Source organism: Sander vitreus, chromosome 16 (genome assembly GCF_031162955.1).
Source record: "Sander vitreus isolate 19-12246 chromosome 16, sanVit1, whole genome shotgun sequence".
Classification (NCBI taxonomy): Eukaryota; Metazoa; Chordata; class Actinopteri; order Perciformes; family Percidae; genus Sander; species Sander vitreus.
This window is the reverse complement of record NC_135870.1, coordinates 9,932,415-9,946,642: the sequence shown is the minus strand read 5'-3', so window position 1 is coordinate 9,946,642 and position 14,228 is coordinate 9,932,415. Positions and strand designations below refer to the sequence as shown.

Genomic DNA, 14,228 nt, shown 5'->3' with positions numbered 1-14,228 from the left:
ACAACAACCATGTAGCCTATAAAATGATTCCTCTTTTTTTTCACTAGATATTAAAGGGCCGATATTGTAAAAAGTGAGATTTCCATGTCCTTTTTTGGTTATAAAGCAGGTGGAGGCGCTATATACATACTGTAAAAGAATCAAAGACCCTCAATCTACAGAAATGCGCACAGCCTGTATTTAAGAACTGTGCCTTTTTTAAACGAGTCATCAGGACATCTGTACGGTTGTAATGTCACAACTTTACTGTAGGTAGAATGTGCTGCTACGGAGACGAGAGCGCAGATCAAAAGACCCCCGTAAATGCTGACCAATCAGAGCAGACTGATGTTTTTGGGGAGGGGGGGGTTTAAAGCTGTGGTAGGTTTTTGTTTTTGTGTTGTTGGGCAAAAAAATCCATAATATTTCAGGTAATTGTAATTGAAGTTGTCTGAGAGAAAATTAGACTTATGCACCTCCTCTTGGCTTTGTTTTCAGGCTTTAGAAAATCTAGCCCATATGCCCGTGTGTCAGAGAGGGGTGAGGGAGAGCTGCAGGAAAGAGATCTCACTCTGCTTCAAATCCTGGCATGTTTTTGCTTTCTAATCACTACAGCTTTAAAGTGACAGGTGCTAAAACAAAGCTTTTCAGACAGAGGGTGAATACAGGTATATTCAGACAAACGCTATAAGAAATGTTTTTTAAACATTTAAACATGTTCTAGTAGAAACCCAAAATACAAGTATGAACCTGAAAATGAGCACAATATGGGTACTTTTAAACCATCTGTAATTTGTGTTTTAAGTTTACCTGGATTCTGCCTTGTTCGTTCCTTATTTTCTTGTCACTTTGCACAGAACTGTTTATTGACATTATTGTATATGAGAAAAAAACAAATGTAGGATCCGTTTCATGATGTATGACAACAGCTGCATGGCACTCATTAACCAAAAGCTGTTTTTTGACATGCCTGCCATATACTGGAGCTCCAGGCGTGGTCACACTGATTGGCGTTCTGTGGTAACAACCTTTGTACTAAACAATGTGCACAGGTCTAACAGGCTGGCCTCTGTCTTCCTGTTGGGACTGAACAGTGGTAAGTTAAGTCATTTAGCGGGGTTAGACCTGTGGAGAGAACAAAGCCTGTTTCCATATGGAAGGAGAGACTGTTTAGGTACTATCAGTGGCACCAGCAGTCTGCTGTACACACAGTGTCTATATAGTTTTTTTAAATTTTTTTAAATGATTTTGTACAGTTGGGAGTTCTGGATTAGCGGAGCTAGTCTATCGTCTACTACCTCTCTGGGGAATGCATGGTACTTGCTTGGTCAGTGTGTTTGGTGGAGCAGACGGGGGGCAGGTCTGGCCTGCTGATGACTTGAGTGACAGCGCCGTTTTCTGTGAGACATTACGACATGTATGATTGTGTAAACTCGGCCTGTTGGCTGGTATTTGAAATGTGTGCGGTAGGCTAATCAGTTCTGTGGTGGCGTAGCGGTAACATTAGTGCAAAAATGAATCAGTCTCTCTCAGTATTGCTTGCTCACTGGTGTGTTCCAGTTGAACTAGCAAGTCAGAATTTTTGAGTTCCCACTCTGAAATGTCAACTGGAACGCGTTGAAGTCAGATTTCCTACAGTCGTTGGAAATTCGGGAGAACCTCACCAACCCTGACATCACAATCCAACATGGCTGCTTCATGCACCAACGGGAGTGGCTGTATGAATATTGTTCATTATCTCTTCTGTCATCCACAAAATGCCACACAATCCATCATTATCAACTGGTATTGCTAACCTGGCTAGAGCTCCCCTACCCAACCCCTCTTTTTCAGACTTGTAACTGGAACACAGTCATCTCAGGTGTGATGTCATTCCCAGTTCTGACTTCCGAGCTAAATGGAAAGCAGCAAATGTGTACACGTGGATACCACAAGCGAGCGGGTGCTTCTTGTGTGTACTAAGGCAAAGTACTGTTAAGAACTAAGCTATATAAACTTCTTTGTCACGTTCATCAATGATGGTAAATTATCTGAAGTCTATAATTTTAGAACATTTAGAGTCATCAATGTTTTGTTAGAGGAGGAGGAGTAGTAGTAGTAGCGTTTCCTTGCTGCCCGTGAGGTGGATGCAATTCTTGGCAAAGATGCAAAACTCGGCACAACACCGGCGCCAATGGGTACGACTGTATCTGCTTTGTGGCTATACAGTAGTTTTCTTAAGGGTTGAAAAGTTTAGGGCAAATTCAGAATATTAAGGACACATTTAAAGTTGCCTGCAGTCTCTATTTTCTTGCCAGCATGTGGTAAAGCGTGTGAATATTATCAGCACAAGAAGCTTACAGTGTTCTCGTTTCTGATTGTTATTGCTTCTGTTTTTTATTTTTATTTTATTAAGCCTAAGGGCTAACACAATCTTGTACGTAGCTGCACAGTCAGGCTCATCAAATCTACTGTGAGGCATTAAGAGCAGCCCCACACTCCTCACGGGTAGTAATAAAACAGTGTCTACACATACACGCACAGTTAACCCCCTCCATACGAGGATGATAATGACACACAATCACAACTCCTCCTATATCTCCATTCAGTTGCACTGCCTGCTGCTGTGCTGAGAGCTGTGATAGCAGGTGATCGCCCTTATTTGGTAATGGCCCAGATCATGTGACCACAAAATGGTGGAAGCTGTGAGCTGTTTGTAAGCTGAGCATCTCCACCGAGAGGCTGGGAGAAAAGGAAATAGGCAGGGAACTTGGAAGTACATCCATGCTCTGAGACGCAAAAGGACAAGAGATTCCCGATCCCCAGCAGTGGTGAGTAGATGGCTTTTATTCCGTAAAGATAAAAAAATGGATATGTTCTTGTATTTTTTTTGCCTCAAAGCCAGCAGACAGGAAGCGAGAATGAGGGAGGGGCTGCTGTCATCAGCACTGTGGTCCTGTGCTATGCTGTGAAAGAGGATCTAAAGCAGCTCAGCATCCTCCATGGAAGATGCACATAACAGCTGATGCTGATTTTGTTATTCTGCAATGTAGGAGTGTATATCACTGTATGTTTATCTTTGCGTGTCTGTGTGCACATACTGTACATTGTGACAGCTTGGAAGATGTCGCCCGTTTGGGACAAACTGTCACAACATGTTCCTGTGAATCATTAGCGTGTCAGCTGTGCAGGAGTCACCATTCAGCATTTTTTTTCTGTTGCTGCTGTTAATACAATCACATCTTCCTTGTTCCAGGCAGTCTTCCGAGAAGGAACATGGATGTTTTTTTTCATGCGAATGAGCACATGTGACTCACTGTGAATTTGCATCTCTGCTCAATCTGTGCTCATGCGAGCATGCAGTCATTCGATTTGAATCGGCACTAGAAAAAGACTGCGAGGAGAGGGCACGAGCTTGTCATGATGTAACATGCCCGGTTTCTTTCCCCTCCTCCCATCCCTCAGCATCACATCCCGTCCTCCAGAATTGAAGGATTATTAATGGGGGAGGATGACCTTTAACCTTAATCTTTCTTTCCCTCATCCCTCCCCCTCCTTTCTCCCCTTACCACTCTTGTACCCCTGCTCTCTGATAACTGTGGAAATCCATTGGTAAAATATCAGATTAAGATATATTGGCCAATGGTAATCATTCAACACACTACACTTTATGGTGACACTATTTCTCAATTACCTCAACTTAGATAACCGTATCTGCAAAAAAAACTATTATCCAAACACTATTTAAGAAAGTAGTTTTCAGTGGTGGCTCATTCAGATCCTTGACTTAAGTAGAAGTAGAAATACTTCAATATAAAAATACTCCATTACAAGTAAAAGTCATGCATTGAAAATGTCACTTAAGCAAAAGGTATGCAAACTGGCAAAATGTACTTATCAAAAGTAAAAATACTCATAATGCAGAAAATGGCTGTTATACTATGATATATTATTACTGATACTGTTGTAGTTGGTCAAGGTGGAAGTAATTCAAACTATTTTTTGTTTGTCATGTGTTTTATATGTAAACTCTTAATGTGTAAAGTAACTTGTGACTAAAACAATAAATGTATGATAAAATAATAGTAATATTTCCCTCTGAAATGTAGTGTAAAAGTATAAAGAAATAAGTACAGTACATTTTTCAAATTTCCTTAGTTATTTTCCACTACTGGTCTTTTTAAAGTTTGGCACAAGTTGCGATTTTAATTAACAACTGGTCTTCCCCACTCAATATCCTATCAAGATTCAGATTAGAGGAATCCCAGGCGATGCATTACACAATAGTCTGGATACTCTCCAGGTTTGTTGTATCATAAGAGTCAACTTAATAACTGTAATTATCTTCTGATAGGTCCTCCTGGGGATGGACCTGGCATCAGAGAGTAAAATGAACTCTGAGGGGAGTGAAGGCAGACCCGGTGAGTATGAGTCAACCAATGCTCAGATTCAAAGCAAACCAGCAGTTATTCAAAAGAAATGTAAAGAAAATTATTTTTGATATCTAAAAGACAGCCATGAGCCAAGTGAATCACTGTTTTTATGCATGTTTTTTTTTCTGTAGTCCCTCCTACCTCTCTACCCCTGCAAGGAGGTCCCACCCAAAGAAAAAAGCTATCTGCCCCTCGAATCAGCCTGTCACTGGACCAGAGTGAGGATGACTTGGGGGAGACGCCAGATGATCTCGACATTAATGTTGACGACCTCGACACTCCTGATGAGGGGGATTACCTCGACTACACGGACCATGAAATGGACTGGGAAGGTGGGTCATTCAGAACAGAAACCTCTTGAATTATCATGATGCTGAAGGAGGCAAGATGTGCCAACATGTTGATGTATAGAATTTAAAACAAAAAAGACTTTCCTAGCTAGTCTCATTTTCTATATACAACTCCCGAAAAAGAGATTTGTTTGTGCTGTTTTTTGTCTTACAGCAACTTTATAACTTAAGTTTTTTTTATAATTCTCCAAACCACCAAGGTTGACTATGGATTTCAGTCTATTTTTTCACGGAAGACATTTTGACATGTCACAGTAGGAAATGCACGGGTGTGAATAATAAAATTTTTGATGGCTGAATTCCATTTAGCTACTTTAGTTTCAGGGGCCAGCTGGTATTGTGCATGTTGGATTAAATGTCACACTGTCATGGCTTACTGGGACACTTGAACAAAACAAAGCCATCACTAATGATGTTAGTAACACCTGTGCCTATCACACAGTATTGGTCCTTTCTCATATCAGACCCCAATGCAGCCAATAGGAGCGGAACAAGTGAGCCTTACAATCCAATCCCGACATACAGCGCTGAAGAGGAGCGCCAGGACGGCAAACTATGGAGGACGGTCGTCATTGGGGAGCAGGAGCACCGCATCAACATGAAGATCATTGAGTCCTACATGAGAGTCATCTCCCATGGAGGTGACTATTAAAGAGCCGTTTTACCATTGTAAATATGGATGTTATGTCCATCTACCTGTATTTACAGAAGCAAATATTTTTCAAATATACTCAATACTGGATAAGAAATTGTTATGGTTCACATCTTGCAAGTTTTAGCAATACTTGCATACCTATAGGGTATATGGGGGGTGGTGGGGAGATGGGGGAACATGTCTGCCTCACTTTTCAGAATCATATTTGACTTATTCACTAAACTCTCTCTAAACATTGTCTTCTTACTGTCCATCTGCTAAAAATCAAATGGGAAAAGCTGAGTTGATCAAAGTGGCATTAAATGGCCTTCAGTATTACCATGTGCTCACAGCAATTAAGATTTAGAGCAGTTGTGAGTGATTTGCAGACTCTTTCCCCTGGGATTTCACCTCTGAGGCAACATACAGGCTGGAATATTTCCTTGGAGGCAGGTTGCTGGGGCTTTACACATTCTGAGAGGAAGACCCGAGACCCTGCTCACCTCCAACTCTTTTGCATTCAAGGCGTCTTCTCCTGAAAGGGTGACTTTGAAACTTTGATCAATTGAACACCAGTCCAAGCTCATGCAGGACAATGCTCTTTGTAGTAAAGGTGGCAATATACACATTACACAAGGTTAGAGAGAGGTTTTTAGGAGAAGAGAAGTATGAGGTTAGTGGGGCTAGTGCATTCATAATGCATGTATTTACATAGCATATTACATATTTTTGGTATACTGCCATTATTATGGAAAGCTTGTAGACCAATTTGACTTAATTGTGTGCATTTGACCTCTTAAATTGACAAACTCGGGCTGAACACAGCTGAACTTGGAGTTTTTGTATAGAAGAGAATTGTGGCATTTGTCCCTCATGTCTTGCATTAATTTAACTTAGTTTTAGAAAGAGATCTGTTCTCTGAAACAATTGGAGCTACCAACAACTGTTGAAATGCACATACAGGCTTGTGACTGTTTTAAGAGACCAAAAAAAGTCACTGAACTGACAGCATGTATTCATGTATTTAATATGAGGATCCTTATTGTTTGAGCACAGTAAACATTTTCTGTTTCAGTTTACAGCAGGCCTGAATATCTGATTCCAAAAGTAACCGCATATTAAAAGTCTTCCCTGGTCTACTGTATCACAATCGGCTATTGTTTTCGAGCTGGCAACTGTCACTTCTCAGCTAACAAGATGGCAGAATGATGTCTCATTTTGGAAATGCTTCATCTTACTTTGGAGGTGGGCCAACCAAACAAAATGAGGAAATGCAGACTGTAGTTGAAGCCAGCTGAGTATTTCATCATTCAGTGGCCGTCAGGGAGGGAACTCTCCACAAACAGAAATTTTCACACGTCCTCTGCACATTACAACAATTAGGATTCAAGTTGAAAATTGGCAAAGTGGTCACTAGACAATTATATACCCTGTGTGTTTGATGATGGGTGGCTGCTGCTATCCCAAACAACACTCTAGTGCGTATAGACAAGTGACAAATTAAAGGGAAAACAATAAGTGGAGAAACGGGTGCAGTTACTTCAATACATTAGGTGTCACTGAATGATATGAAAATGATGTGAATGTGTGTGTGGTAATGTGTTAGACGGCACTCTCCACGACCATCATTTTAACCTTAACGATTATTTTCATTATCAGTTGATCTGTCGGTAATCTTTCTCAATGTATCAGTCTATAAAATGTCAAAGAAGAAAAGTCATTTTTGGCATTTTTCGACTAATTGATCATTCAGCTCTACAAAACACCGAATGAGGGAACATCTATTAGAAGAATAGTGTTTATCTCTAAAGCAGAGTTCCAGAGTCTTTGCCAGCAAGCATTTAAGCTTTTCTCATGGTTGTCCAACCTGTACTTATACAGATTAATTAAGTTGTTTTTTTCCCTTTAGTCAGTCACCATATATGTAGCTTCATTAAGACTGCTGGGGGACCTGGGTCTTAAATTGAGGCCGGACACGGAGTCACGCGATATTACTTTCACAGGCAGGGGCGCCATTTCTCTCTTTCCTCTCTGCGGGGCCCTCGAAAACCCCAGGGCCATGGGTTTCCATCCTGGTAAGCCTGTGCCTTTAGTAATCACTGGCCATATTGGTGGAAATCTGATCCCTAACCATAGCAGGTAGTGCATTTTCTTCCCACTGTGCTGTGGGCTTAAGTGAAACACAGCCATCCCATGGAAACGGAGACGTCTGTCACTGAAAATATCACAAGCTCTGTCATTTAGATAAAAGACCCTCTGTCTGAGTGACACCAAATTTGGTGATGAATGGGTTGGTGAATAAAAGGAAATTACATTAATCTGAAAAGTAGTGAGAGGAAACAGGACAGAGAGACACTCAGACAAAAGACACATATTGGGAGATGAATTGAACAAAAACGAGGAAAATATGGGAGCAATCAAATTATAATAACTATGCTAATTAAGGCTAAGCTCTCACCAACAATGGCACAAGGTCAAGTTAACGCCTATTACTTTTATTTGTGTTTTTATCAAGGCTACTATGGCAACGGAGCGAATGCCATCATAGTGTTTGCTGCCTGTTTCCTGCCAGACAGCGACAGAGAGGACTACCATGAAATAATGGAGAACCTCTTCCTGTGAGTTTTTTACTTACACACACACACACACACACACACACACACACACACACACCTAGACCCATGCAGCTAAGATGGCTAAAAACTGTTTGTTGGATTGCAGTGAAATGTTGTAGTCATTCATGGTCTCCAGAGGACAGAGTCGTAACAGTGACCAAGACACTTCCATCAGTCGAAAATGAAAATAAATTGTTAATTGGCAAATGTTTGCATGCTAACATGCTAAACTAAGATGGAGGAACACTGCCTACAGTCTCACAGAGCTGATAGCATTGCTAAAGACTCTTTTTATGACATATCTCAGGTTCTATTTTATTTAAGATATGATGCCATCCTTTTTGAATTTATACAAAAAGACCTCACTCAAAAGATACATTTTATTTTCTATAAATAGTATTTAGCATGTTAAGGATGCTACTTAATTCTTTAAATCAACCATAGTCCCTCTGCACAAGGAAAACTCAAAGTGATAGTCTAACTTGTTTGTGGAGACCTCCAATGTTGATGTCTTCACTGTGTTTCTGGCACTGTTGCAGTTCATGCTTGGACAGTGTGATTGGGATCCCACAGGCTGTTCTGTGAAAGATATTGAGTAAGCTGGCATATCTGAGAGTTTTGGATAGCAATGAAAGTGGGTAAACCGCAGTGTCTGTACTTTCTGATGCCAGATGGCTTGAGGTCTGAATCCTTGCAAGGAGTTAACTATAGCTGGGAAGTGAATGGTATGCAGCTTGATGTCAGTGGGAGATGATCACAATAGTCACGAAACGGAGTGGATCAGCAGAGTTGATTTGTAAGCTGGAGAATGACATTGGATCAGAAGGAGAGGAGAGTCAGAGTGAGCCCAAAAAGTTAGAGGCGTTATTGAGGAAACTAGAGAGGACTGTTAGCTGAGAATATTGTCAACCATTTTCAAAGGAGATGACAAAGGTCCCTGCTGACTAAGAAGAAGTAGAGAAGGTGGGGGGGGGGGGATTGAGGAGAGAAATGAGAGAGAGCTTGGTTTTATTTGGTTTCAGAGTATTGGATGTTATAAAGGTAGCCGTCTGATTAAGCTGCTGAGGTGGATGCAGGAGACGGGGGAAAAAAAGAGATTCAAAGCAAAACCGCTCATCCATGAAGCAACGTTTGTACCAATTTCTCATAGCTGTCATCAGAGGATCATAGCAAGATGGTATACGTCTCCCGTTTCAAAACATGGTTCTGCATTTCTTGCTCTTGCATTTCACCATTTTGACATGTGATGTTAAAGACTTAAGTGATGTTTTTTTTCTTTTGGTATCTGGAATTTTGCTGATTGGAATACATGACTGACACATGACATGACAGTGTGGCAAACGGGATAATTTTTGTAAGATGCATGAGGGCATAAATTATTGTAACATAGTTTTGATGTTTGCGCTTTGGCTAATTATTTTATCTACAGTATAAGAACTACAATAATATTCTCCTAATGGTTTTGCCCTATTTGTCACAATTGTCTTTGTATTTCCAATACCATATTTAAACAATGGAAATGGATTGTTTTTATTTTATTTTTTCAATTTTTAGGCATGCTAGTAGATTGGCGCTAGGGATAGCAGTGCCGATCTATTGCGTGATCCACCACTTTGATCCAGACTGAAATATTTTTACAACTATTAGTCTATATCCACGACGTTCCACTTCAAGGATTGCTCAATTGCTGATGGAAATTCCACCGGATTTTACTTTTTTCGGCCGGATGCCCGTTACCTTCCGCTTTCTTTGTGTTGGAATTTTAAAGTGGTTGATTTCTGAGGACTATGGTTAACTGCTCCTCAGATCTCTGCATGGTAAATCCAGACAGCTAGCTAGACTATCTGTCCAATCTGAGTTTTCTCTTGCACGACTAAAACAACTTTTGAACGTACACACGTTCCACCAAAAAAAGTTCCTTCCCGAGGCTATTTTTCAGCGGCACTGTGGCTCTGTCCGGTGCTTAGCGTAGGGTGACCAGATTTCCCGGAACTACTTGGCGCGTGACGGTAGTGCTCGTGCACACACACGCTTTTTAACGTGAACATGTGCCAGCCCAGGTCAGACATAGACACAGACAGATTAGACACAATTTGGCCAACAGCACACACAGGCCTACTGCTCACAACATAATGGGGTATCTCAGTTAATATTCATGAATTTTCTTGGTATGTAGCCTACATATCTAAGAAATAATAGGCTATTAAAAGACATTGAATGAGTTTTGTTGGGACCAACTTTATTTTTCGGAATTAAAGCATTCTTTTGGAAAATTCACCCACTGAACTTTGTGAAAAGGTATTTTTCATTGCATGGCACTAAACAAATTATTTGGAACTGCTGCCACAGGCTTGAACTAAAGTTATGGTAACACTTTATGGTAAGGGTACATTAATTATGAATTCATGCATGAATTAATTCATGATTTGTGCATTACTTTATTCCTTTTATATCTTATGAATCATCAGGAATTGACATGAGTTCATAGCCTCTCATTCATGACCTCATGCATGAACAACACATTAAACTAAACTAACAACTAAAGCATTAGGTAAGGTGGGTACATCATTATGCAAAAGTTGTGTTCAAATCAGAATTTGCGCAGTGATGACCACTTTTTTTTTTGCAGAAAAATAATCATGATCATGCTTAATAAATCATAATTCATAATGATGTGCCCACGTACCAAATGCTTTAATTGTGTTGTTCATGTATGAGGTCACAAATGACAGACTATGAACACGTCAATTCCTGATGATAGTGGGTTGACTCTCCACGGTTGTCATGGGCTTTATTTAAGTCCTAATGTGAAAAAGCTTAACGTGGTTTAATGTATATCAACAACAATCAGTGATCACCAAATTTCTCTGATATTGCTCCTCATAACCACTGCAAACTGTCAAAAAATCTAACCCAAAGTCCAATTATTATGGACGTTATGACATTACGCGTTTCTGCTTCATTGAGGCTATTGTAAGGAAAAAGCTTAACGTGGTTTAATGTACCTAATCAATGATCACCAAATGTCTCTCTCATATTGCTCCTCATAACTAGAGAAATATGAGAGAGAAATTTGGTAGTCATTGTTTAGGTACAGTAAACCACGTTAAGCTTTTTCACGTTTTAGAATGTCCCCATTTCCACCCAGCGCTCGTCCGCTGACTTTCCAGCGGACCTGGAGGGACTGGTTAAAACAAGAAAGATAAGAAGTGGCATTGCAACTATGTTTACAAATATAGCTTACATTGTAACGCTGGCTGCACAGATTATGCAGACCACTACGATTGACTGACACACACACACACACACACACACACACACACAGTTAAAAATCATACACTGGACGCTTTATTAGTCTTTCTACATGAGTTTAGTTAATGATCGGGCTATAATAAGACCATGTTGGCTATATAAATGCTGACAACCGGGACAATGTCATAGTGGTATAAACGAGAACATTTTAGCGTCCCGAGAGGCTTTTGTCGGGACTCGGGACACACAATTCAAAATCAGGACTGTCCCGGTCAAACCGGGATGTTTGGTCACCCTAGCTTAGCGCCACCCATGACGTTAGTGATTGGTTTAAAGAAATGCCAATAAACCAGAGCAGTTGTGTGGACTAGCGTGCTGATGTTAGTATTTAGCTCAATGCACCACTATGCTAATGTACAGTGCTAGCATGGCACTTTACACTATCTTGTTGAATTTTGGCTTATAAAGGGTAAGTGGAGAGGAATTTTTGGGTCAATTATACTTTTCTTATTCCAGAAAAAATTCTAATTCTCTGTTAGAAATCAAGGTCATCAAGCATTTAAGTATCTGTGTTTCCAGCTATGTGATCAGCACACTGGAGCTGATGGTGGCAGAGGACTACATGATCGTGTACCTGAATGGAGCCACACCCCACAGAAGAATGCCTGGCCTTGGTTGGCTAAAGAAATGCTATCACATGATTGACAGAAGGTCTGTTCCGTTCACTTACACCGTTATGTGATAAGGACTTTGTGAGAGATAACAGTAGCATGACTTGTGGCGATGATTTGTATCTCCTCTGAATAAATGTGTAAAATGCAACATGGACATTAACACACCTAACATGTGACTCATTGTGTTGTCTTCAGACTCAGGAAGAATTTGAAATCCTTCATTATTCTCCATCCTTCATGGTTTATCAGGACTGTTCTAGCCATCACCAAGCCCTTCATCAGGTAAAAATTCTTTAAAAAATTATCTTTGCAGTGTCAGTTCGGTCCACCACTGAAATAGCTCGACAACTATTAGATTTGTACAGACAATATTGGTTACCAGAGGATGAATTTTAACAACTTTGCTAATGTGCAAAAAGTGCTAAATAGTTTCACTGTGCTTTTCATGTGCCTGTCATTGCACGTGTGTGTGTGTGTGTGTGTACATGTTGCTCCTGTCACAGCACCAAGTTCAGCAGTAAGATTAAGTATGTGAACAGTTTGGACGAACTACAGGAATTCATCCCCATGGATTGCATCCAGATCCCAGAGTGCATCATTAAGTGAGTCCCTCCAAACGCTGCACCACCCCCACCAACGCACGAGTTGTCTCATTAAATTATTTTATATTCATCTTGTCATTTGAACTCTCACCTCTAGACTTGACAAGGAACTGAAGGAAGCAGCGGAGAACTCAAAGTAAGCATCAACTCTCCTGCCTCTTATTACTTCCCTTTGCAGAGGTCGAGGCCCCTACCTCAGTTTTATACTTGGCTGGAGCGCTCATTTATCAGATGGGCTCACTTTTAGATCAGAGATCTTCTGCTGGATGAGGACCAATTGGATTTGACTATGGTTGCAATTACGGGAAGGACACGGGGAAAAAAGATGCTAAATGCATCACTTTCATCTAATTTATCATTACAGTAAAATAAACGAGCCAGTCCTCATTGCAGAGTGATCTATTACTCTCTAAATGTTGGAACAACACTGTAGAATTCACTCACTAATCTGTGGCTGATTAATTGTACATCGAATCATAATTTGCATGTGTCTTGAAATTTGCAAAATAACAGTGCATTACAACACCTGACAACAATAAATTCTGCTCTAACGACCGCTCTTTTTTTTTCCCCCTTTCATTCAAGAATGAATAGCTTTCTGCTGGGACCGGAGCCAGCAGCAGGCGGAACAGAGTAAGTCCTCTAAGACGTTTTAGTTCACACATGGAAGAGAAATGGCCTTGTGTCAGCATTCTGTCACCCACACATAAACATACCCATCTTTAATGTCGGTTTTGTTTTCCTTCGTCTTCCCCGCAGACCAGACGTAGCCGGTGCCAGCAGCTCTTAAACCCAAACATCCTACATGGATGGGTCATCTCAATGTTTTGAAGTTACGTATTGTACGGGTGAAGCTGGAAAACAAAGTCAAAGGCTTGTAAAGCTAGTGTGTATGTTTGTGTCTTAGTGTTTGTCAATTAGACAAGGGAGTTTAATATGAAAACACAACTTGCAATAGTTCCTGTTAACACTCAAGAGTTAGTTCTCATTCTTTATGGCTGCTGTAGCATCTCCTGTACCTTTACACCTGCAATCCAGAGAACTATAGTCAGGGGTGATGTTTGGCAGCACCTACAGAGTAGCAGCGTCGTTCACGGAGGGGTAGAAAATGCAATTACACACCAGACAGTGCACTATTTGTAGAGTCTATTGTGTTGTAGTTGTGTGCATGAGAAGCAGTTAAGCAATAATATCCCCCTTTACTGGTCACACACTCAGTATTTCAGATAAAGAGGGGACTTGTGTGACATCAATCTACAATAAAAGCACATGGTGTGGCCAAAAAACCCTTGTGCCATAGATGACCAACTACTGCATTTAAGCAATCCAAAAATATTTGATCTGAAACCAAGTTATCAGTGCAATTTGAGCGCATGTCTTTTTAGCCCTGCAATGTGTGCGTTTGTTTTCAATCTGTCAGATACATAAACTGGAAATCTCTTCAGCCTCTCCTGGATCATCAGGAAGAAACCTCAGAGAAATAAGGATGGCATTTCTGTAAAGCACAATATCCTGTTTGTGCATCAGTGCATGTCCCCTCATTGATACTAATGATCCTCTTACCCATGAGTCTTCTATGGTGTATTGAGGATGTGCAAAGAAATAATGGATCACTGTCTAGTAATTCAATAAAAATGGACTGAAGTCTGAACGTTGTTTTCTATCTTGATTTGTAAAGACTTTGATTCAACATTTAGCAGGATAGTATTG

General features: G+C 40.5%; 1 protein-coding gene across 2 annotated transcripts; it reads left to right on the top strand.

Annotated features, from left to right (window-relative positions):
* The first annotated feature begins 166 nt into the window (after positions 1-166).
* prune2 (prune homolog 2 with BCH domain) lies at positions 167-14,181 on the top strand. Of its 2 annotated transcripts, none has more exons than XM_078272069.1 (11): positions 167-2,789; positions 4,313-4,379; positions 4,523-4,723; positions 5,218-5,382; positions 7,891-7,993; positions 11,822-11,953; positions 12,112-12,198; positions 12,420-12,518; positions 12,616-12,654; positions 13,104-13,151; positions 13,278-14,181. In XM_078272069.1, exons 2-11 carry the CDS (start codon positions 4,325-4,327, stop codon positions 13,306-13,308), a joined length of 960 nt encoding a protein of 319 aa, XP_078128195.1. In that variant the 5' UTR covers positions 167-2,789; positions 4,313-4,324; the 3' UTR covers positions 13,309-14,181. The 2 variants fall into 2 exon arrangements, with proteins under 2 accessions (XP_078128195.1, XP_078128194.1); XM_078272068.1 differs by having other exon boundaries at positions 5,206-5,382.
* Positions 14,182-14,228: the final 47 nt, after the last annotated feature.